We start from the raw sequence: 23,853 nt of genomic DNA, 5'->3' as shown, positions 1-23,853 counted from the left end.
CTGTAAACACAGAGAAACTGAGGTAGTACAACCTGGCCCATGTATGTGTGTGTACACTGTGTATTTGTGCATGGATATGTGTAGGAGACCTAGGAAAAGAGAGGTAGGGCTTATAGAGGCATTAGATTTTTTTAGAAGGTTTTATGAAGGATAAATAGGAATTAGAGAAAACATGCAAGCAATGACATTCTAGGCAGGATCATTAAAGAAAGTGATAATATGGTGAAAGTATGATTTTGATTTCCTCGCATATCTTCTCCCTGCCCTACCATCTTTGATTCTTCATGTTTTCCACCCAAGATTTACTGTCTGATTGGTATCTGTTTACTATGCTTAAAGTGTTCATGGAATTTATTTCATTTAATGTAATTGGGGATTCATGGCAACACACTTTTGAAATTGTCTTCCTCTTCCAAGAGGGTATTAAAAAAAAAACAACTGATCTATGGTTAATAATGAACTGCCTAGAGTTTATACTATTAGTTTCCCAGTTGGCATTGTGGGAGGTAGGTGTCTAGAGAGAAATTTAGTACATCCAACCCAGAGCTCCCTGGTGTGCCTAGCAATTGTTATGGCCACAACTTAGTATGCATGACCCTTCTTAAACTCTAGGATCTGTCTTAGAAGCACTGATACAGATATAGAAACTTAAGCTTTTATTTATTTTTTTCTTTGAAAAATACATTGTTTGCACCTTTTTTCACTATAGGTTTTTATTTGATATAAGTTAATCGAATCTAGGAACACCTGGGTGGCTCAGCGGTTGAGCACCTGCCTTTGGCTCATAGTGTGATCCTGGAGTCCCAGGATCGAGTCCCACATCGGGCTCCATGCATGGGGCCTGTTTCTCCCTCTGCCTGTGTCTCTGCCTCTCTCTCTCGCTGTATCTCTCATGAATAAATAAATAAAATCTTAAAAAAAAATAAGTTAATTGAATCTAAAGCAGAAAATAGGGATAATTCAAGTCTTCTATAAGAATAGTGAGCACACTTGATATATACATATGTCAATTTTTATAGAAATGCCTACAAACAGTAGCCATTAATCTCCCTACCTACCATTACTTTCACCCTCCATGCACATGTGTGCATACGTTTGTCTCTAGAAAGATAAATAGGCAGAATTTAAATATGCTGATAATACACCTAGGAAAAACTGTAAAACAACTGTAGTCAATATTTTTGAAGGTTCACTAGGTGCTGAACACTAGACCTTTACAAAAATATGTCAATCTTTATACATCCTAAAGGAATAAGCACAATTACTATCCATTTTGTAAATAAGGACACCAAGTTTCAGAGAAATTAAGTAACTCACCCAAAATTCCTAACCAGAGATGGGAGAATGATGTTGTATGCCCAGGCAATATGAATCCAGAATCCTAGTTCCTAATCACCATGCTCAGTTGTTTTATACTATTGAGTTGGACCATGCAGAATTTGCAGAATTGACATTTTGTAAGTCAAAACAGTTAAACACCAGCAATTTCATATATTCCAGTCATAGATCACCTCTTACTTTTAAGAATAACCATTGTATACAGCAAAATGCAATGGAAACAGCTCAAAATTTAGAGTTGGAAAGATCTAGATTCAAAACACAGAACATTATTAGCTGAGCAATTTTAGGCAAATAATTTGCCAACCCTGAGCTCTTAATTTATGTGTAAAATTGACTAATACTATTATCTACCCACATGGGACTGTTATGAGGAGCAATACAATAATATATATATAAATGGTACATAAATGACTAAAATTTTGTTAGCCAAATGTGAAAAAATATGCATATAACAATTTTAAACTTTGCAATTTCCATATTTTATCAACTGGTGATGATGTGTGTGTGCTTGGGGGGGATGGAAATAGAATTGATAATTTGCTCCTTGTTATGATCCTAAAGTTCAAGAAAGGTGAAATAAATAAATAAATAAATAAATAATAAATAATAAATAAATAAATAGTGAAATAAAATAAATAATGGAATGCTTTCCCTTAACATCTGTTCCAGAAAGATTGATGTGATTTTTTTTTGTAACAAGCAGATCAAAGCATTTTTCTAGAATCACACAACTTAAAAACAAAAACAAAACAACCAAAAAAAAAAAAAAATTAACATGCGATCTAGATGAAATAGCAGATGAATTAGCAGGACAATATAGCTCTATAGCTCTTTTCCAAGGCTGTGAAGATAGTGATGTGCTTTTAAAATCAGATAAAAAAAGATCATATGAGCTAGCAAAGAAGGTGGGAATAGTCACTCAATAAATATTTGTTGATTGATGGATTGATCTTGAAGGCTGATGAAAGGGTGACAAAAAAATCAGATGAAAAGGGAGACAGTTTATTGTTGACAAGATTTGAAGTAAAATGATGAGAGGGAAATTAAGGCAGTTCACTTGTTTGGAAATTGACAATGGTGAGGAGGACTTTGGAAAATAGAGAGATTTGAAAGATTTATAGCAAGTAAGAATCCCTTAATATAAGTTTCAATTCATCTACTTCTTCAATAGCTATTTGTGATATGGCTCTATGGGCAAGTCATTATGATAGGTGCCACAAGAGAAAAAAAAATCAAAGATAGTGCCTCATCTGAGCAAGAGGACTGTGTATCAATCAGTAATGATAACATACAACATAAGGAGTTGGACCTTGAGGAAGACAACAAGTACAGTACAAGAGGGACTGTGCTATGTATGATCAGGGATAAAGACTAGTGTTTTAACATTAGACTTTCCTTGATTCCATCACTAGATACTTCCATTCCTGCCTCTCTCCTTATGCATTCATTCTTTAATTTTGTTCGACAAATTTGTATTGAGCACATATTTCTCATCACTAAATAATGAGAAGGATGAATCCCATTTCATATTACTTAAAACTGTGTAAACTTGGAGAAATCACTTCACTTAAAAACTTGACTTTCTTAATAGTAAAATTGACATTAAAATGTCTTGCTTTTAGGGTTATTTTAATTATTAGATCAACTTGTGATAGTGCCTGGCATGTAGTAGATACTTAACAGAAGATGATGGTAGTAATTATTATCAGCATTTTTGTAGGGGCAGTTTAGAGAACAGGGTGATAAATTCCAGGAGATTGCTAAGAAAAATCTTTTTGACTTTATGGAAAAGACAGCCTTATGTTGACAGTAATAGAAGCTTTCCCTACCCCAGATAGAATCTTGCTTCATGAGGGCAGAGGCTTTGTTCTCTTTACTATTATATCCCTAGGACCTAATACACTAATGTAGTACGTGGGAAATTCTAGTCATTCAAAAATACTTTTCTAAATTAATTGGGATTTTAATAAGCATAGATTAAAATAAAGACATTTAGGGTGAACTGTATGACATTAATAAAGATACTAAAGAACGGAGTTGCTTCATATAAGCTTCAGCACAATTACTTGGCTCAAAAATATTTTTGAAGATAAGAAGTAGGGTCTAGCTACAAAGGTATATTGGAAACAGCTGGTGGACGTTCTGAAATGTTCTTTAAGGATAAAGAAAGATACCTTAAAGCTACTTGTACAGCATAATTATGTGCAATAACATTGCTTTATAGAAAGGTTACTCTCAAAGGATATGAAGGATAAATTGATATTGAAAAATGATAAGGCAGAAATGTTTTTAGAAAGTTATATTGATGATCTTCAGAAAGTAATAGTTTTGGAATTGAAAGAGGATGCTAGTTAGATATTGAAAACAAATATAGAGGACATGTGAAAAAGAGGATTCCCAGGGCTCCTGGCTGGTTCAGTACATAGAGCATATACCTTTTAATCTCAAGGGTATAAGTTTGAGTCCCACATTGGGTGTAGAGATTACTTAAAAAGAAAAGAAAAGAAAGAAAAGAAAAGAAAAAGGATTATTTTAACAGACATAGAGAATAGAATGAAGAAAATGATGATTATATTTAGGCATGATTAGTCCTGTCTCAGACTTATTAAGACTGGGGTGACATCAGGGCACTATTTAGAAAAAAAATTTAAGAGAGATTGCATAACAAAAAGGAACAGACTTTGGTAAATTCTCTTATCTGGCAGGAAGAAGGGAAACATTAAATATAATGGAGAGAGCAGTAGGGAAGAAACCATCAAGGATATTAACTGTGTGACAGAAGAAAAGGGAAGTTTCAAGTGGTGGTCACTCCAAGATGTCAAATACTGCAGGAAAGCCATGGAGGATGAAGGCTGGGAAAAGATCATTGTTTTCAAATGTGGGAAAGTTGTTTGTATAGTGGTAGAAACAAGATCACAGATTTAAGAGAGAAATTGAGGATGAAGAATCGAGTGAATTGATATTGTGCATCTTACTATAGTTGTATTATACCCAAAAGAAAGAGAAAATATTCTTACTATCAGCTTACATCATTGTATTTGTAAAGTCTTCTCTTATGGCTCAGCACTCACTTTGTTCTGTTGCTCTAAATCTTTTGGTATGTGTTTGAACTCTTGATTCTCTTGGATATCGCTTGCAGTTGACCAAGTGATTTGTATATGGGGATAGTAAAGTGAAACAGGGGTCTTGATGGAATAAAAACTTGATGTATCATCATGGTATCTTCACAACCATAGATCAATGTGTTCTTAACACCATTTACTGCTCTCAAAGAGCATTTTTAACTTATGTAATACTTAAATCCAACAAAACAAACAGCATGTATCAGGATGGAGCCAAGTGAAAGCATTAAAATCACCTATTATTACTCCATCCAGCATATGGTGCAAGGCAAGGGAACAAAGCTGGGAAGAAATGTCCATTTCCAAATTAGAGGCCAATCCAGTTCTGAACTATTTAAGCACTATATTTTTCCTTCCTTACAGAAGCCTTTAATCAAGACAACATTAGAGAGAAAGAGAGAGAAGGAGAGAGGGAGAGAAAAAGAAAAAGAAAGAGAGACTTTCCTTTTATGCATGTAAGAAACCTAAGCTATTTTCCTTGATTTCTCTTGACAAAAATACCAGGAAAATTTATCACATTTTTATAGGTGAAAAGCTGTTTAATAATAATAATAATAATGGTAATAATAATTTAAAAACCTGTGGCTTCTAACTAAGTGAAAAAACACATCATAATTATTGAGTCTAAGATCACTTTTCTAGAACCAGAGTCCTGTGTTAAAAAGTCTTAACAACAAAGGTAGAGGAAATAATAAAACCAAAGGAAAATTGTTTAAAAATGGAACAGGTTATAGGATACTTGATTAATTTTTTTTCTATTTGGTGGATGCTATGATTTAGCAGTTCACTGAGCTCAGAAATTTAATTAAGATTAGAAGTTTTAACATGAAATCAGGGTTTACTGGTAGATCACATTCAGGTGAATAATAGGAATAGTGGTCTTACCGAAATTAGAATCTTGACTAAGAATATCAATATTTTTATAGCTTATTTTATTAAGAGTAAGACTGTTTTACTAATAATACTGTAATAATATTATGATTAGCTTCTTGTCAAACTGAATATTTTTAAGTGAGTCTCATTATAATTGAAAAGTGTTTCTAAAATAACCAGATCCATACCTTAGATTAAAACAGATGCACTATAAAGCTTCAACAGAATTATTGTTTGCTTACTGTTTAAACAATATTGACACACAAATGTGTATAACACATAAAAAGATGAATTCTAACAGCTTGTAAGTGATGAAACTGATACTCAAATTCAAGTCTTTTGGATCCTGGAATCTAAGCTTTTTATTTCTGTGTGAAAATTCCTCTTAATATAAATAGAGGGCACAATTTTAGGTAGTGGAGATAGCTAGCAGAGGGAACATTAGTTAGAGGAAGTGATCAGAGGGGCTATCCACCTCCAACTTTGTCTGATGATACTCTCATTCATTAAAGCTTCCATATTGACTCTCACTTTTTCAATACTTGATTGTTTTTCCATTCAGCAGAAACACTTAAATGTAATAAAAAGATAGAGACAATGAACATCAGCTTTCTTTAGTTTTCTTTCAGATTGAGGTAGAGCAAAACTCCCTTATCTTTTTCTCCCTTTTCAAAGAGACAAACACACTTTTTATTTCTTCCAAAAGTCTAGAGGTCTTTGAAGAGAAGAAATGGGAAGGTGCTGATAGCGACAATCTTGAGTGGAGCTAAGGAAAGCTGGTGATACGACCATTAAGCTTCCTCCCAGATGGAGAACTTACAGGTTAAGGAGAAGGGACATGGCTGAGGTACATGGAGATTAGAGAGCTATCAGCTGGTGTTATTTTAGGTTGCCAATTAGGATCTTTGGAATAAAGAGTAATAGAAAAATCCATAATAAAGTTTGTCAGGTACACCTTGACCAAAGTGACAGGCAAATTAATATGACTTAGAGTGTAAAGCCCTCATGCTAAAAGGTGAGAGCAGAGAGGAACTTCAGCAATCATTTTTCTGCATGAGGAAAATTCAAGCAACATAACCTGCTCAGGTTTATTGAGCATGTTAAAGCACAGAATCAAGACTACAATACAGGTCTTCTAACTCTTTCCAGTAGAGCACTCTGAAGAAGGGTCCGTCTTCTTCCATCTTCCTTGGTAGACCCATCTCTTTTCTACTCATCCTCATGAACACTTATCCTTGAACACATTCAGTTTATACCACCTCCTCTATGAAGGCTTTTCTGTCTGCCTCCAGTACAATCATCTGGCTTCCCTATGTCAGCTCTGCTGTTACAGTCTGCAGGCATCTACACAGCAGCCATATCACTTTGTTGCATGTTAATGTTCATTTATCTCCCTCTACGAGAGTGAGTTCTTTGAGTCAAGAGCCATATCTCATTTATTTTGTATCTCTAGGGCATATCATCATGCCTAGCACATGGTGAGTTCCCAATAAGTGTCAGATTATGTTTTAATTCACATGTGCAGTATTTAAATTAGAAATTAACAATACACACATAGAAAAAATTTCCTGAGATGAAGAGATAAATGCAAGCCATATATTACAGGAAAATAAAATGTGTGTTAGAGGCTCCCTATGCTTACTTGAATAAGCATTCATGACTCTTGATTAATGACTCTTAAATGCTTAAATAAGCATTCATGACTCTTGAATAAGCATTCATGACTCTTGTCATTGAACAAGAGTTCAATGACAGTTTAGTTTTTGGAATTCTGAGGTAACTTGGTTCTAGAGTTGCCTAAAGACCTACTATGAACAAAGGATAGTACCAGAAACTACAGTGTGCAAAAACGAGTAAGATATTCTTGGTATCCTCATGAACCTGGAGCTGTAAGGGATATCATGAAAGTAGCCTTAGGAAAGTGAATGCCAATAGAGTAACATCATGGTCAAGACTGGGCAAAACAGTGTTAAAAAGAAAATGTAAGAGGGAGCAGATAGGAGATCGGAAGAAGGTCTAGTTGAGGTAATACTCTGAGTGAAGACCACAGTGACCTGATTTTGGAGGGAAAGCTAAGATGATTCCTTTCCACAAGGCACATCTTAGATGGGCTCAGGAAAGAGATGTTTAAATTAAAAAAAGTATTTAGTGGATTTTGTAGAAGAAAGCAAATTTATTTGCCTATCAAATTATATTTTATATTACTGGAGAAATTAGGAAATATTCAGTAACTGATCATATAAGTCTTGTGAACCTTGAAGATTAATCCACAACTAATTAAAATCACTCTCACTATTGAAGATATACTATATTCCAGGTAGTTGATATGTGTAATCTCATTTATTGCTCCCAAATCCTTTATGAAAGGAACTGTGTGGTATTATAAATAAATATAATTTCTTTATCACTTAAGATGTATGTCAAGTGTTTTACACAAATTATCTAATATTCACAATGACCATATTATGGAAGTACTGGTTAGTACCATTCTACACATGAAGAAATTAAGGTTTTGAGAGATTAAGGAAATTGGCTACATTCACATATCTCATAAATATCGGAACTAGGATTCAGATCTGTCTTTCTTTTTTTTTTAACTCTGGAATCCATCTTACCACTAAACATAATAGAAGATACATAGAAGATTCAAATATAAGAATCCATAAAGCATCATGGTGTGTTTGCTGTAATAAATCTCCAACAGGAAAAGGGGATGAACATTGGCAATGTATTAAGACAAATACCAACAAGTTGAAACCATATGCCCCAGTCTCCATGATCATCATATTCCCTCCCAAAGTCCAACAAAAGCTTTATATGCAAAACCATAATGTTCAGAGATAAGTCTTGCTTACTGTGTGATAATTACCTTTAATAAAGGGCAAAGTTAGTACATTATTTATCATATTATATCCTACTAACGAATCGAATATGTATATACAACAAACATCGCTTACATATGGCAACAGTAGAACTGTGGTTCTAGTCCACCTTTATATTTTATATATTGGATATCATACTTCTCTGAGGCCTTAGTATATTGGTGCCTCTTTAAGAACTGTGTGTTTATTGCGAATAGGGTTCATATCTTAAATCTCTATTTTTTTCAGTACCTGTTACACCACTTGGCACATCACACATGCTCAAAAATTGTTGAGTGGAAGTATGTTTAATTTTAAGAAGCCAATACTTTGATATTATTATATCAACACTTATAATATATGATATGGGGTTGTATAAACATTTATGTATCCCAAATACTAAGATGCTTTTAGCCTTAATGAAATTATACCTGTGGCAAAGAACAAAAAGAAAATTGTGGAAAAATCATTTCTTTAGACTCCAGTTAAATCCATTAAAACAAGAAATAGGGGCAGCCTGGGTAGCTCAGCGGCTTAGCGCCGCCCTCAGCTCAGGGCCTGATCCTGGAGACCCGGGATGGAGTCCCACGTCAGGCTCCCTGCATGGAGCCTGCTTCTCCCTTTGCCTGTGTCTCTGCCTCTCTCTCTTTCTCTCTCTCTCTCTCTCTCTCTCGGTGTCTCTCATAAATAAATAAATAAATAAAATCTTAGAACAAAAAAAAAACATGAAATAGTTCATCAAAAGACCTCTTTTCAGAAGTCAAAAGTACATCTCAATTAAATTATATGATCATCTGGGCAGGTAAAGTATCACTGGAGGGGAAAAAAAAGCAGTGAGATAGCATGCAAAGTGTATGAAGTTGTAACTTTAAGTACCAAGTTTGAATTTGAATGGGTCACTCTCTTCTGTGTGATGCCAACAAGGCTACATGCCCAGAACAGTGCAGGACAATGTGCGGCATCAATTTGATTTTCTAGTCCCCATAGAAACCTACCAGCTGTCATCATGGAACCATTAGGTTCAGGAAAATCAAGTATCTGAAAAAAAAAAAAAAAAGATTTTTTAAAAGCTGGAAATTCTATATTTGCAAAAATGTCAATCTCACTTTTCTAGTCTTCATGGTGGGAGGATACTAAAAGTGATGGTCAGTATCAGAGCTGTAATAACTTGAATCTAATCCATGTAGCTGTCCAGGCCCCAGACTATCAGGTGCATAAAACATTGCCTGGGTACTGAAGTATCACTGGAAATACTACTGATCAAGAACAACAACAAATTCATGTGACAGAACTGTTTTCAGGAAGAGAGTTTTGTGAATTTAAAGACATATTGGTAAACTAGGAGTAAAAGGAGATCACCAAGGCATGTTCAGACAGTAGATTGTCTGTAAATCCCCAGAAGACAATGGGAGTCCATTCACAGCATAGTTTTTTTGTTGTTGTTGTTTCTCTCTGGGAATACATGAAATATGCATAGGGAGCATTACTGTGTATACCTCTTGGCTTTTTACCAAGCAACAACTCCTCTAAATAAATATGAAAAAAATTATTTAAAAAATATTGTATTGGTGTACTTATTTGAAAAGTCACTAAATTTTCATGAATGTCAAAACCCACCCTTATGTATTTCTGATTAAAATGGAGGTATATTTAGTTATGCTTTCTATCCTTTCCTCCAAGGCTTTTGCCAAGAGAAGTTGTGGGATTTCTTGTCTCAGGTGTCTTGAGGCAGAACAGAGATCACACTCCCTTAGTAATGACAGAATAGACACCAGGACCTCTTAAATGGCTTCCCTGAACTCCCACATTGGCTCTTCTGATACCATGTTTTAAATATTCTCAACTCAAAAATAAATAAATAAATAAATAAATAAATAAATAAATAAATAAATAAGTAAATATTCTCAACTCAGGTTTGAAATATTGCCTCAGCCCTACTAAAAACCTTTCATTCCTCCAAAATTTCACTAGATCCTGTTGTAGTCATAGGATTCTTTTTTTTAGAGTATAGTTGAAACACAATGGTCATTAGTTTCAGGTGCACAACATAATAATTCAACAACTCTATGTTAAGCTGTGCTCACCACAAATATAACTACCATCTGTCACCATACAAAACTATTATAATACCTTTGACTCTATTCCCTATGCTGTACCTTTTATCCCTGAGACTTAGTCATTCTGTAACTGGAAGCTTTATTCCCACTCCCCTTCACCCACTTTGCCCAAATTCTCTGCCCTCTTTCTCTCTGGCAGACATCAGTTTGTTCTCTGTATTTCTAGCTCTGACTCTTCATTTTGTTTGTTTATTCATTCGTTTTGGATTTTAGATTTCACATATAAGTAAAATCATATGGTATATTTTTTTAAAGTAAAGTGACATCCCAATCTGGATGGCATCATCTCTTCTTATGAAGACATCCTGGATACTAGAGAATTAGGCAAATGACATTACTTCTTTGGGTTGAAAACTAAAGACCCAGGAATCTGTAAGTCTCCTCCTATAGTTTGTCTACCTGACGAGGAAACTTTTGAATAGCAAATTGAGATATGTATCTATAGTGCGTGTAGGAACTGAAGTCAGCATTTATGATCATAGAATTGTTAAGCAAAGATTTGGGTAGACCAAAAAGGACTACTACTGTATGCCACTAAAGGACTTTTGTCTTTTAAGAATTTCCTCACAGAATGTCTTTCAGCCTGAGTTTTTAGATTTTATTATCAGAGGCTTGTTTTCCTTTCTTTGAAGTCTTTTTTTTTTCCTCTCCCCGCTTTTCAGCACTTTGATAATATGAAAGGCTTCACTCTAGAGAAGTCACTGAAGCAAAGAAAAACTTCACAAGCCATACTGGGGGAATTAAAACATATCACATTAATTCAGCCTTCCCTTTCTGTCTTCTATCAACTAAAGAAAGTTATAAAAAAAAAAAGAACTAATATGGAAACACAGACATATGGGGAGCTTGAATTTTGTTTTGTACTTTTGCACATAAAAAACGAAAACCTCCATAAAGCCGCTAAGGCTTTCTAACATCATCAAGTCCTCTTCTATGAGTCATTAACTTACTGAAGCCCTGAAAATCAAATTTGGTTTAAGGCTGTTTGATAATGTAGTAACACAGTAAAATGCGATTCACCAATTAGCTCATGTAATTAGAAAATCAAAAACATGCTCTAAGTGGCTGGTGGACACACATAAGTAAAGTCTATTATCATTGTTTATAGTTGCTGATTCTAGTTATAATTATACCTTGCACTGATGATGCCACATCCAAACTCCTTATGGAAGAGAATTCACAAATATCTGTGCTTACAAATAAGATAAATAAATGCTTAGTTCAGTCAGTTGTTTTTTCAGCTTCTTTCTTACATCAATAATTATTTCTTCCCAGACTCTGTTAAGCATAAGAGTATCTAGTCCTTGCCTTTATAGAGCTCTCAGTCTACAAGAGCTGTGTTTAAGTTCTTCTAAGGAAAGAAAAGTCAACTGGTTCAGACCCTACAAAAATGATAATAGTTAGAAATTCATCTTTCTGAGATGATTAGATGATTCCTAAATGCTAATAATATTGCCAAGACACATGAAAGAAAAAAGACATAGCCACCTCAAGAATTTTCTTGCTCAGAGCTTTTTGCCTGGCTGATAAGGACTCTGTGATAAGAATGGGAATTGAATATTTGTTAGTTTATTTTAAAGCCACTCTTCATCTATTCTGTATGCACATCTGTTGACATCTAAGGCATATGTTCTATATTGCCTGGCTATATTCAATATTTCTGTCTGTAAATTCATATCAATGCAAGAGTTGCTTAGATGGTTAAAGCTTTCTCATTAGGAATTTCAAACATATCCAAACATATTCTTTTCTTGCTGCTACTGAGGTACATGAACATGTATGAAGTACATGATTACATAGTCCAGGGCTTCCTAATAAATATAATGAGGATAATGGGGATGAATTACCTGAACTTGAGCCATAAAGAAAAGGCATTTCTTATCTGACACAGTTATTCTGAACGCTATTTTTTTGGCAAAATATGACATAGCATTGTGCTGCCTTTTCTACTGACTTATTAAGGTCATATTTTAGTGTTCACTCATGGAAATTGTAAAGGATATTAGGAAATTATTTCCCTCGTACCTGTAACATTGCCCCTAGGTAGTTTATTCTTTGTAACCTCACAATGCATATTTTGTGTTGTTCCCTCTGCCTCAAATATCACCTTCTCAAATATCACTATTCTGAGGAATGCAATAAGCTTTGATTATTTTTTATAAAATTTCACTCGTATATTTTAGAATAGCTTAGATTATATTTTATTTAGATGAAAACATGATCACAAACATTAAGAAAGTATGGTTTATTCATAGCCAGAATGAAACTTAACTTTGAATATTGTTAAAAACACAGCCATTTCCCCCTTAATATGTATTTAATCATTCTTTTTTCCTATTTACAGGTCAATGGGACAGAAATTGAATATGAGTTTGAAGAAATTACACTGGAAAGGGTAAGAAAAATCCAATAATCCAAAGCCTCAATCTTGCATTTGACATTCTGCATCCTAATGCATTATTTTGTGAGATCACACAATTGTGTGTTTTACCTTCGAAGTTTCCAACAGGTTTCAAAATAAAAATATTAATGAAATGTTTGCAATGGAGGTTACAGAGACAAACCAAATTATCAGAATATCCCATGTGTAAATTGCATTGCCAAGATTTGGAGAGATGAATGAGAGAGAAATATTCAATGAGCTAGTATAGCACTTTTTCCTATTATTTTCATTATTAATGTTTTGTGATACAGTTTTAGATACATTACAAAATATTTTCAATTATATAATATTATTGCTATCTCGTGACTACCATTATCATGCATGCATTTTTAATTTAAAAAAACTAATTGATGGGGGATCCCTGGGTGACTCAGCGGTTTAGCACCTGCCTTTAGCCCAGGGCGTGATCCTGGGGACCTGGGATTGAGTCCTGCATCAGGCTCCCTGCATGGAGCCTGCTTCTCCCTCTACCCATGTCTTTGCCTCTCTCTCTCTTTCCGTGTCTCTTATTAATAAGTAAATAAAATCTTTAAAAAAGAAAGTGATGCATTTTAAAGCCACCCCTTTGGAGAAAAGCACAGCAATCCTGCAGATCTCTGCAAATATGTTATTAGGGACTTGGCAAGGCTTTGACAAATTAGCAAAATTCTGTGTAACAACCCGAATCTATAAAGGTATTTTAGAAAACAGCAAGAGAAAGGCCAAAAACCACCTAGAAAAAAAATATGACCAAAACAGGACATTCATCAAAAAAGAAAAGGCCAATAACATATGAAAACTTGTTCATTAATAAACAAAGAAAACAATGATCCTAAATGGTTTTTGTGTGTCCAGTTGGCAAAATCAAAAAGGAAGGTTAATATTCACTGCTATGGAGTGACCCTAGAAATTGTTATAACCACAAAAAAGCAAATTGGAAAAATGAATCAAAAGCTTTAAAATGGGCATAGTTTTTTTGACTCAAATTATACTTACAAAATATACAAAGACATAAAGAATGTTCATATTAGTATTGTTTATAATAATGAAAACTGAAAAGGACAAGTGTTTAATAAGACATTATTATATGTCCAAATAATAGAAAATTATACTGAATTATATTATAATGGTATTTTTAGGAATATTTAAATATAAAATGGAAGGCCTAATGAGGTTATCTTATTAAATTAAAAACATAAATTTTATAATGGTATGTAAATACAACCCCATAAGTACCAGAATGCATAATTTGCATTCGTAAATATATACATAAAGCCTGAAAGGATATACACCAAAATGTTAACACTTGTTATTTTTTATAATTTTTAGTTTCTTCTTTTTGTTTGCTAAACATTCATCTTTTTGCTAAACATTCCATAATAAACACGTAATCCATTTATAATAAGAAAGAAAAGTGTAAGTATTTTTCTAAGCTATATCATCAAGTATGAATTCAGACTCTAGACCTGAACTTAAATTTATATTCCTTTTAAGTTTACTGATTATTCACTTTCCTGAGTTAGAAATTTTTCATTCTCAACCTAATTTTTATTGAGCATGAGTGGTTTTAAAAGGAAATTTACATTAAAAGCTAAGTGTTTGACAGATGTGTTCTTTAAAACTTCCATTATGAACTTTGGTTAAATTTTAATGGCATGCTAAATGGAGAAAAAATGAAGCTTATGGAAAATTAGCCCAAATGAAAAAAGAGAACACATTTCTCCTACTAAATCAGTAATCTTTTCTTTAGGACTGGCATATATAATTTGCGGAGTACAGTGGGAAATGAAGATGCAAGGCCCTTGCTTAAAATTGGCTAAAAATCAAAAAGATGGCAAGCACTGGGCATTAAATGCCACGTGACCCTTCTTAAATGTATGACCCTGTTTGGCTGCGCTGATCTCACAGTCAGGGAGCCAACCCTTCTCTCCCCACCCCCCACCATCTTAACATGACACCATGTTGTTACCCTGGTTTTATAGGTCAGAAGATTGAAGCTCACTTTGGTGTGAGGTAGAACATATGGTGGGAGTGAAACAACTGTGTGTTCTAGGCTGTGTTCTGATGCTCCCTTGCTTCAAGATCTGGCAAGTCATCTCACCTCCTGCCCTCAGGTTCCCAGTCACACTCTGAAACTTACCACTGCCCTGAACTACACCCGTCCCCAAACATCTATCGCCTATTATCTTTGCTGAACACCACCTCTTCTATGTTCTTATCATTTATTCTAGTATTCCCCCTCAAAAATTTGTCCAACTCCCATTGGGACCTTGAATCACTGACTTTACCATTCCCCTCCCATTTTCACCTTTCTTATGCCCCACCCCTCCCCCATCCACCATACTCCACAGTCTCCCTCTCATAGGCTTTCAACATTTCTTCTCCTCACTTCCTTTCCGTGCTCATCCAGCAAAGCCTCAGCCCTCCAAGTCACCACTGGGTAATTGAATGGATTTAGAGAAGCCCTCATTCATCTCACTTTAAATTTATAGCTATTGATTTCGAATGAACCTTCAAAACATCCTTCCAATTCTTATATATTTCTTTAGAAAAGTCATTTTCTCATTCTCTGGAACAACAGATTCACAACTTATTTGCTCTCCTCAAATCTCAAATACCGCCCCCCCCCCTTCATCCTCATTTTCAGCTCTTGATCTCTCTTCCTGTGTCCTTGAGAAAAATCCAAGCAGTCATAGGAAGACCACCTCACTTTCCTACTTCCAAGTCTGCCAGTGTGATCTCCCTTTACAGGGGAAGAATGTTCCCTGCTCCTTTGTGAGGCCAGCCCTTCACTTGTGACCTTCACTTTGTGACCTGCACTCTGTAACCTCTTGTCCATTTAAGGACTCTGCTTCTGCAGTTTTCTCCTCTCTGTCTCTCCTACAAAATCAGTCTCTCTCTCTCTCTCTCTCTCTCTCTCTCTCTCTCTCTCTCTCTCTCTCTCTCTTTTTCTCCTGGATAAATTTAATGCAGACATGATATAATATCTCTCATTAAAAAAGAAAAAAGTCCTCTAGCAATGCAGTAATATAGGACAAAACAAAACAAAATGTCATTTGCCTCAATGTTCCCCTCCTGTTATTGTTTAATAATTTTATCTTTCTTTACCAAAAATCTAGAGAAGTTGTCTATTTTCAATCATCCCACTTTACTACTTCATTTTCTTATTTTAACCTAGTTCATGTTTTCATTCCCTCAGTAGTCCTAAAATCATCTTCATTAAAGTCTTGACCAGTTCCATTTGCTAAATCCAAGCATCAGTTCTCCATTCTAACTTCTCAGTAGCATTTGATGCAGCTATCACTGGCTCCTTCCTTCAAGATGATAATTCCTTGCCTTGCAGAACAGACTGTTTCTCCTGTTTATTCATGACCTCCCTGGTACCGTGTCTTGGTCTCCTTGCTGGCTCCTCCTCTAAATGTTGGAGCATTCCAGAAACCCAATGCACAGACCTCTTCTCAGTCTCTCCTCATTCCCTAGTGATCTCATCCAGACCTATGGTTTTAAATACCAACCATTAGCTGACAATTCTCAAATCTAAATTATGACCTCTCTTCTGCATTCCAGATGTATGCAACTAACTGTCCAGTTGGCCTCTCTGCTGAATATCAAGAGGGTCTTCTAAACTTAATATGTTACTAACAGAATTCATGATTTCCCTGTACTCCCTACCCTCAGGGCAAAAGCTGCTTCTACCCTAATATTCCTCATCTTAGCTAATTGGTTCTATCATTTTCCTTATTATTCAGGCCCCCCCAAAAAACTCCTCTAGGAGTCTCACTTAATTGCTCTTTTTCCCTTGACATCCAGAGCAAGTCCTACCGGTGCAACCATGAAAATATATTTCAGAATCAATCAAATTTTATCACTGACTCTGCTGAATTCTAGTCCAAACTAATATCATTCCCGTGCCTGTACTACTGTAGTAGTTTCCACTTTTGCCCACTGCTAAAAGTAGCCAGAGTAATCTTTTCCAAAATATAAACCAAATTATACCACTTTTATTCTTAAAACCTTCCAGGAGGCAATAATTACACTCATTATCATCACCTATAAGACCTTATACGGTCTGACCCCTGCTTCTCTGACATTATATCCTAACCACCAACTACTAGAACATTTCACACATACTTTCTTGTCATTCCTCCAAAAAGACAGGCTTTCCCTACCTCAGAGTCTTCTTATATGCTATTCTATTTCCTGCAATAATCTCCCCTTGGATCTTTAAATGGCTTGCTCTTTTCATCATTTAAATATCTGCTCAAATCTCTCAGAAAAGTCTCCCTTGTGCGCCCCATTTAAATTAGTACCAGCATCCCCATTACACTTTCTTTTTCCGCTTTCATAGCTCTATTACTTTTTTAATTGCACTTACCAGTATCTGAAATTTATATTATTAATTTATTTGTTGCTCATTTTGTTAATATCTGCCTCCTTCTCTAAATATATCCTATATGTAAATATATAGTCACTTCTGTATCCAATTTGCCTAGAACATTGTCTGGAAAATATTGTATACTCAGTGAATATTTGGTATATGAATGAATTATGCCATTGCTCTACCACTGCAAATCCAGTGAGGTAGAGACACATGGCCTGCATCTGAATCTTGCCTCTATCACTTCTGGTTGGGTTGTTTGGGCTGAATACTTAACCTTTCTGTGCTTCAATTTCCACACTTGAAAATGAGGTGAAAATATTTATAATTATCTCCCAGGGTCTTTGTGATGATTAAATGAGTTAATATAAAGGTTCAGGACAGCATGCATTGTTGTTATTCTTAACTTTTCCTTTGTCCTAACATAGTAATTCTCTTAAGTGATATTTATTAGGATCATGAAGGAAGCTTATTAAAAACATGGCCTCCCAGTCTCAATGATCTAACAAGTCTCATTAATGTAACAAGAACTTGTCTCATATCAGTTTTTTTTTCCAGTTACTTTGTTCAGTGTTAGACATCCAATGATGAAGTTATGGTTCTAGTTATGTGCTCTTACAAATTCCACTTTTTCTATATTTAATCTCTATAACATTTAATTTAATAATAAACTAATCACATTCATTTAGTAACACCTTTATGAAGCGGGTATTGCCAACTCCATTTTACTCCATTAGGACATTGAGGCTCAGAAATTAAATAACTTAGGTGTCAGCAAGGGATGGAACTAGGATTCAGCCCCATGCCCAGCAGATACTAGAACCTAAACTCATTGCCACTGAGTTAGATTGTCCTCAAAATTAAGTTCAAATGTCATTTCCTCCAAGAATCTTTTCTTGATTTTCACTCTTGGGCAAGGTCCCCTTTATAAATTGACCTAAGCAGAGAACTTCTCACACTAAGTGATGAATAAAATATATCTTTCCACTGACCTATGAATTCCTTGACAGGGGGATTTTTATTATAGTTTTCCTTATATTACCATGATGACATAAAAAAGAAAAGGCAATAAACAATTTTACAACAAATTGATGACTCCTCCCCTACAGCAGCATTGCTTAGTGCCTTGGCCACTTGCCACACATAGTGAATTCCACACATGTCTAATGTACAGTTATTTTCCAAGCAAAGTCCTGGGCATAGTCCTTGTTTCCTAGAATTTTACAGTATGGTAGAAAACATAGAGAAGTAAGTAGGCAAAAATCACGAAGAATAACAGAGTCTGTAGATACCTGGCTCAGAATGAAGTATTCCACTGAAGATGAGAGGGAGCAAGTCATGGGAAAGGGAGTGGAAGAAGAAGGCCTCTCAGGGAACAGCAGATGCAAATGTTCAAGGACCCATGGAAAAATAACATGCTCAAGGAACTGCAAGTCCATAATGACTGCACCTCCAGCTGATGTAGGGCTCAGAGGGAGAGGCTAAGTTAGAGTGTTGGGAGAAGGCTGGAGAATATAGGTGCCTTAGGTAACATAGAGAAGAGTTTAAATTTTATCCCAATTTTATCCCAAAGGGAATGGAGACCTTTTGAATAATTTTAAATAGAAAAGTAACATAATTGGGGCACCTGGGTGGCTCAGTCAGTTAAGTGACTCTTGATTTCAGTTCAGGTCATGATCTTGGGGTTGTGAGGCCCAAAAGAACAGAGGGCTATGGCGAGATTGGGGGGTGGGCAGAGGAGGGAGTGGGAAGGAGGGATTGTGCACTCAGTGGGGAGTCTACTGCTCTCTGTCTCCCCTCTGGCTCACACACACTCTCTCTCTCTCTCTCTCACACATAAATAAATCTTTAAAAAAGTAATATAATCATGTATGTGCTTTAAAAAGATTACTTTGGCTGTGATACTGTATATACATTTCATAGGATTCAGGAGATAATGCAGGTATGCCATTTAAGACATGTAATTTAGTGGCTAAATTCTGCCAATGGTGATGAAGAAGGAGACTATTCAAAATATGTTAAGAATGTTAGAAGAACAGATTCTAATGTTCTGTAAGATGAGAAAGTGCCAGAAAGAGCAGAAAAATCAAAGATACCTAGATTATAATCCAACAAATTCCTTTCATTAACACGGTCTGGGTCTTTCAGCAAAGGCCACCTGTGATATTTCAAATCTTTCTGTCACTGTGGGCTCTGATGACATTAACAAAGGTAGCTAAGTATAAAGTCTATGCCTCTGGGTTATTTATCCATTATTCATGCATGAAATTAATAGGTTAGGTACCTCCAGTATGACTTCTATCAAGAGAAGCTAGTTTACCCAGCATGGATAATAGATTCATCATGGCTTTATAACCCTAACCATCATGCATGACTACAATTTAGCAGAGATATTGAAGTGACTATATGACTATCTGCCACCTCCTCTGACCCCTGTCCCCAGCCTCCAAAAAAAAAAAAAAAAAAAATTGGACTACTTTCCTGACAGCTGCAGAATGTATGATCATGTGATACTACTTGAATGTTCTATCTGATGAGTTAGTGATATTCTTTTGATGTTAAAAAACAACAACAACAACAAAAAGCCCTCAAGGATCTGAGCTATCTTCCCAAATATAAGCAATTTGTAGGGCAGAGGAAAGTGACTGATTTATTACACCCTCCAAATTCCTATAGATGGACCAAGTTTTGGGTATAAGGTGGGTAACATGGGGATTTTGAAAATAGTATTTGTGAACTGCCAGGTAAGAAGTGCCCCATTAAAGTTGTCTGATGGACTTTCCAGATTTATCAAGGTAAATCATTGAATGTCTGAAAGACTTAGGTCACATGTGTTTATCTCAAATGTGTTTTTCATCTTCATGAAAATTCCTAAATTCAAGTGGAATTAAGGGTATATTACTTCAAATCATGTAGAAGTCTTGGATTTCTAAATTTCTGACTTTTTTTTTCTTCAGCTACTTTCATTTACTAATTTAATAGGAATAGGAGTAAAAAGCCAAGTCCCAATGACATTTGCTGAGGTTTCAGCTTTTATATGGTCAGCTCTAATACAGTCTTATTCCAGTCTAATTAAATAATTTTTAATAGTCGGTACATTTCTTAAATGAATTCCAAATTTTATGTATGCTTAATTATCGGTGTATGTTTTAAGTGTGTTTGAAATAATATATACACATGTATATTTGTATGTGCATGGAAAGCACTTAAACATAAGTGTGTATTTAGATATAAATAAAAATATTTACTTAATATGTATGAATTTAGATCTGACTTTTGTTGGCATTGTGGGAAGTATCACAAGATTTGTGGAACAAGAGTAGGTTTCTAGAAGCAGTGGAAAGCAGCAGTCTTTGAACTTAGACCTTATTTTGAATCCAGGATCAGCCACTTCCTGTGTGACCTTGAGCAAGTTACTGAACCTATTAAAGCCTCATTAGTTTTCTCCCTAATGAATGAGATACTAATATCTATCAGCATTATGGTGAAAAGTAGAAATAATATATGTAGAATGCATAAAAGTTCATGGAACACATTAGATGTTCAATGTGATTAGCTCCTACAAAGTGTATACACACACCTCATTTCTTTTTTTTTTTAAGGTGTCACTACTTCAGGCTATGATTCCGACTCTAAATCAAGTAGCAAATGCAGGCTTCCTCTTTCCCCTGTGTGTATGTGACTATATTTGTGGTAAATGATAAGCTGCTTAAATGATCCCAAAAATGTTTATATATCCAATTATCAGTGTATTCTTTAAGCACATTGAGTGTATAAATAGAGTCTGCTCTTGAGTGTGTAAATATAACCTCCTTTGGAATAAGAGAGTGATATTTGTAGCTCTCTCCTTTGTTAGCTAACAAGAATTTAGTTTCAGGCTAGACAAGCAGTTGCAGTGTATTCTTTTGTTTTCAATAGCTTCAGGCTATGATATTTGCTCCAGTTGCCTAACAGGTCCATAAACCCTTGTATTCTAATAGCTCCTACTTCTAGTCTCTACATATGATAATCATATGAGCATTCCCTTTGGGGAATGGCTCCTCTCCCCATTCTAACCATGTTGTTCTGTGGACAGCTGCCAGTCGTGGCACCCATCCCACAGGTGATTGGTCTAGAGTTACTAATTGGAATTACCTGGTAAGCAAGTAAAAAGTAATACTACTACCTGAGCCTGGCCCTATGCCAAATGAGGAAGAACCTTGGGAGGGCGGAGCATGGGGAATCTTTATTTTGGAAACATTCTTAGTGATTTGATGCACAGTTTAAGAGATGACACCTGAGCCAAACTGAGCCACTAAAAGTGCTCCTCGGGATTTTTCCCACTAAAGTGTGGGGAATGGAGAGGTGCCACATACAATCAGGTAGCAAAACTGTGAGATAGGTGGCAGAGGAGTGGCTGAGCTGGGCATCTCCTACTGTGTGGAATTAGCTCATCTGAGAAAAGAAGGCTTCTGGCAGAGAAAGCCAGAGACAGAAAATGAGAAAGGGATGAAGGGAAGGGGGGAGGATGAGAGAGAGAAGAGGGAGAGGGGATAAAAGAGAGAAGAGGGGAAAGAGAGAAAATTGGAAACATCCAGTTCCCATGTTAAGTCTGTCCTAAAAGCAACCAGATACCACTCCCTAGCTAATGGCTACTTGAGTCTTCCCTTAAATTCTTCTTAGCCAAACTTGTTCATATCAGGCATCCACATTTAACTGATCCATATTGGGCATCCACAACATTTGCACTTACACAAATGTATCTTGGTGTTGTGGTGTAGCTATCACTGTGCTGAAGTTACTGTGTAGGCCATGCTGCCATAGCCTTTTCTCAGAATAAATGTTGCCTTGCTTAGATTGTCTTGCTTAGATTGTCTTTACCTTTCCTAAATTCTAGTCTTGTCTCTCACCACTAAGGTAAGGTCATAAAGCAAAGCTCTCCACTAGAATAGTGTTGGCAGGTTGCAGTAAACCTTAATACCCCAAAGTTTACACATACCATCTCCTTTAAAGATGTGTTCCAAGTCCCCGAAATAAAAGCAATAAAAAAAAAAAAAAAAAAGAAGTGGCAGGTATAGAGAATGGCCGGTGACAGGTCTATCAATTTAGGTCTCTACTGTCAAGAAACTTTTCTGATTTGGGAACTGGCCAGCTTTGCACATGTGGAAAGCAGTTTGCAGCATTAACTACTGGACTCAAATTTCAGGAAAAAAAAAAAAAAACGACTGCTAGAAATATAGTTTACAGACATTTGAGGGATCGTTAATCTAACTTTTCTTAAAATGTAAGCACCAAAGGCTCAGGATTGAGGAGCTCCTGGTAAACATACCTCAAAGGGCATCATTTAGATGAATCGGCACAAAGTACTTTTAGCTGAAATTCAGCTGCTCACTCCAGCCATCTCCATTTTTCTTTATAAGCTTCAGGCTGAATTATCTCCCTTCTTTCACCTCACAAACCCTCTGTTACCAGCATATTAACAAGTGCTCTCTTCTAGTTCATTAGTCTGGCCTCCATGCCATCACATCATCTAAACTGGCCAATATATTCTCTTCTGTGAACCATCTGTTATACTATTATTACCCCTATCTTTCTTTGATGTAGCCCCTGATTTTTACAAGCACATTTAATGCTAGTGTAGTGGAGCTTCTAAACCTAACATCTTTTAAACAAAATGCCCAATAGAAAGACTTACACAGAAATGATAAAACTCTACCATTTCTGAGTTGAGTTTTACAAGCAGAGTAGATATATTTCTGTGACTTGTACCAAGATACAGATGGTTAAGAAAGCTTGGCAAGGAGAACTGTCACTCAAGGGTGCCCTGACTGTTGAGGATTACCTTGAGGGTAGTGGAAAGTAAAGACCCAAAGAGCAACAATACAAGTCCCCAGAAATCTGACATGGGTCACAAAATAATAGATCTTGAGAAATGGTAAAAAGTGGGTATTTTGCTACTTGCATCTGAACAAACTCTTACTGATGTAGCTAAGGCAGCAGCAAATGTAGTTTCAGTAGCTCAACTGTCAGGCTGGCAGTGAATGTAACCTGTCATTTGCAGTGCTTCTCTTGCAGTCACTTCAGCCATCTTCAGAAAGATCCCATAGTTCTATGTCCTTACACAGGGATAGACAACCTGTACCTGCAGTAGTCATTTTTTCCTCACAAGTAACTGCCACAACATCCATTGCCTCTCTCTGAGTTGTCCCTTCCAGTCTGTCAGTTTCTGCTATACCTTTCCAATCTTGGTTGGACATTTGTTGATTATCTACTCATTTTGTTCTGATATCATTCGTTTTAGTTCTGATATCTACCTTGGTCACATAACCCAGGTGATTTGACCAGAGCTAAGGTGACTCTTAACTCCAAGGGTAATTTCTTACTGATTTAGGGCAGTTAGCGTATCTTACTGCCCTGGCCTCCATCAGGTGGTGGGTATGCAAACCAATCCAGTACAATCTAAGGGAATCCTATGACTTTTAGTTAGGATTCTGGGACAGAAACCACCCTTCAGTAGGCATGAAGTGAAGAACTCTATATAGCTTAGATAGTGGTATGGAGCCATTTATGGCAATAAGAAGATTCCAGCTTTAGAATGAAGGAGGATTTTAAATGACAGATTAGATAAATGGGGTAAAGATCAGTCTTAGCAATATCTTGAGACCTTTACTCAAACTACTTTGGAAGCAGCCCTTCTGCTTTCAACTTTCCTCTTTACCTCCCCCTGCAATGAAAACCGGCTTTAACAGGGAGAAAGGAA

At 35.8% G+C, this 23,853-nt stretch overlaps 1 protein-coding gene across 47 annotated transcripts in view; it reads left to right on the top strand.

Annotated features, from left to right (window-relative positions):
• DLG2 (discs large MAGUK scaffold protein 2) overlaps window positions 1-23,853 on the top strand; it is a 1,531,179-nt gene that overhangs the window by 879,108 nt on the left and 628,218 nt on the right. For all 47 annotated transcript variants that reach the window (XM_072726063.1, XM_072726058.1, XM_072726052.1 and 44 more), the window contains one exon: window positions 12,659-12,709. In XM_072726063.1, coding sequence (XP_072582164.1) covers window positions 12,659-12,709 — 51 coding nt within the window. The remainder of the gene's footprint in view (window positions 1-12,658; window positions 12,710-23,853) is intronic.

This window comes from Vulpes vulpes, chromosome 11 (genome assembly GCF_048418805.1).
Source record: "Vulpes vulpes isolate BD-2025 chromosome 11, VulVul3, whole genome shotgun sequence".
Classification (NCBI taxonomy): domain Eukaryota; kingdom Metazoa; phylum Chordata; class Mammalia; order Carnivora; family Canidae; genus Vulpes; species Vulpes vulpes.
Note: the sequence above shows the minus strand (reverse complement) of the source record. Positions and strands in the feature narration are given on the sequence as shown.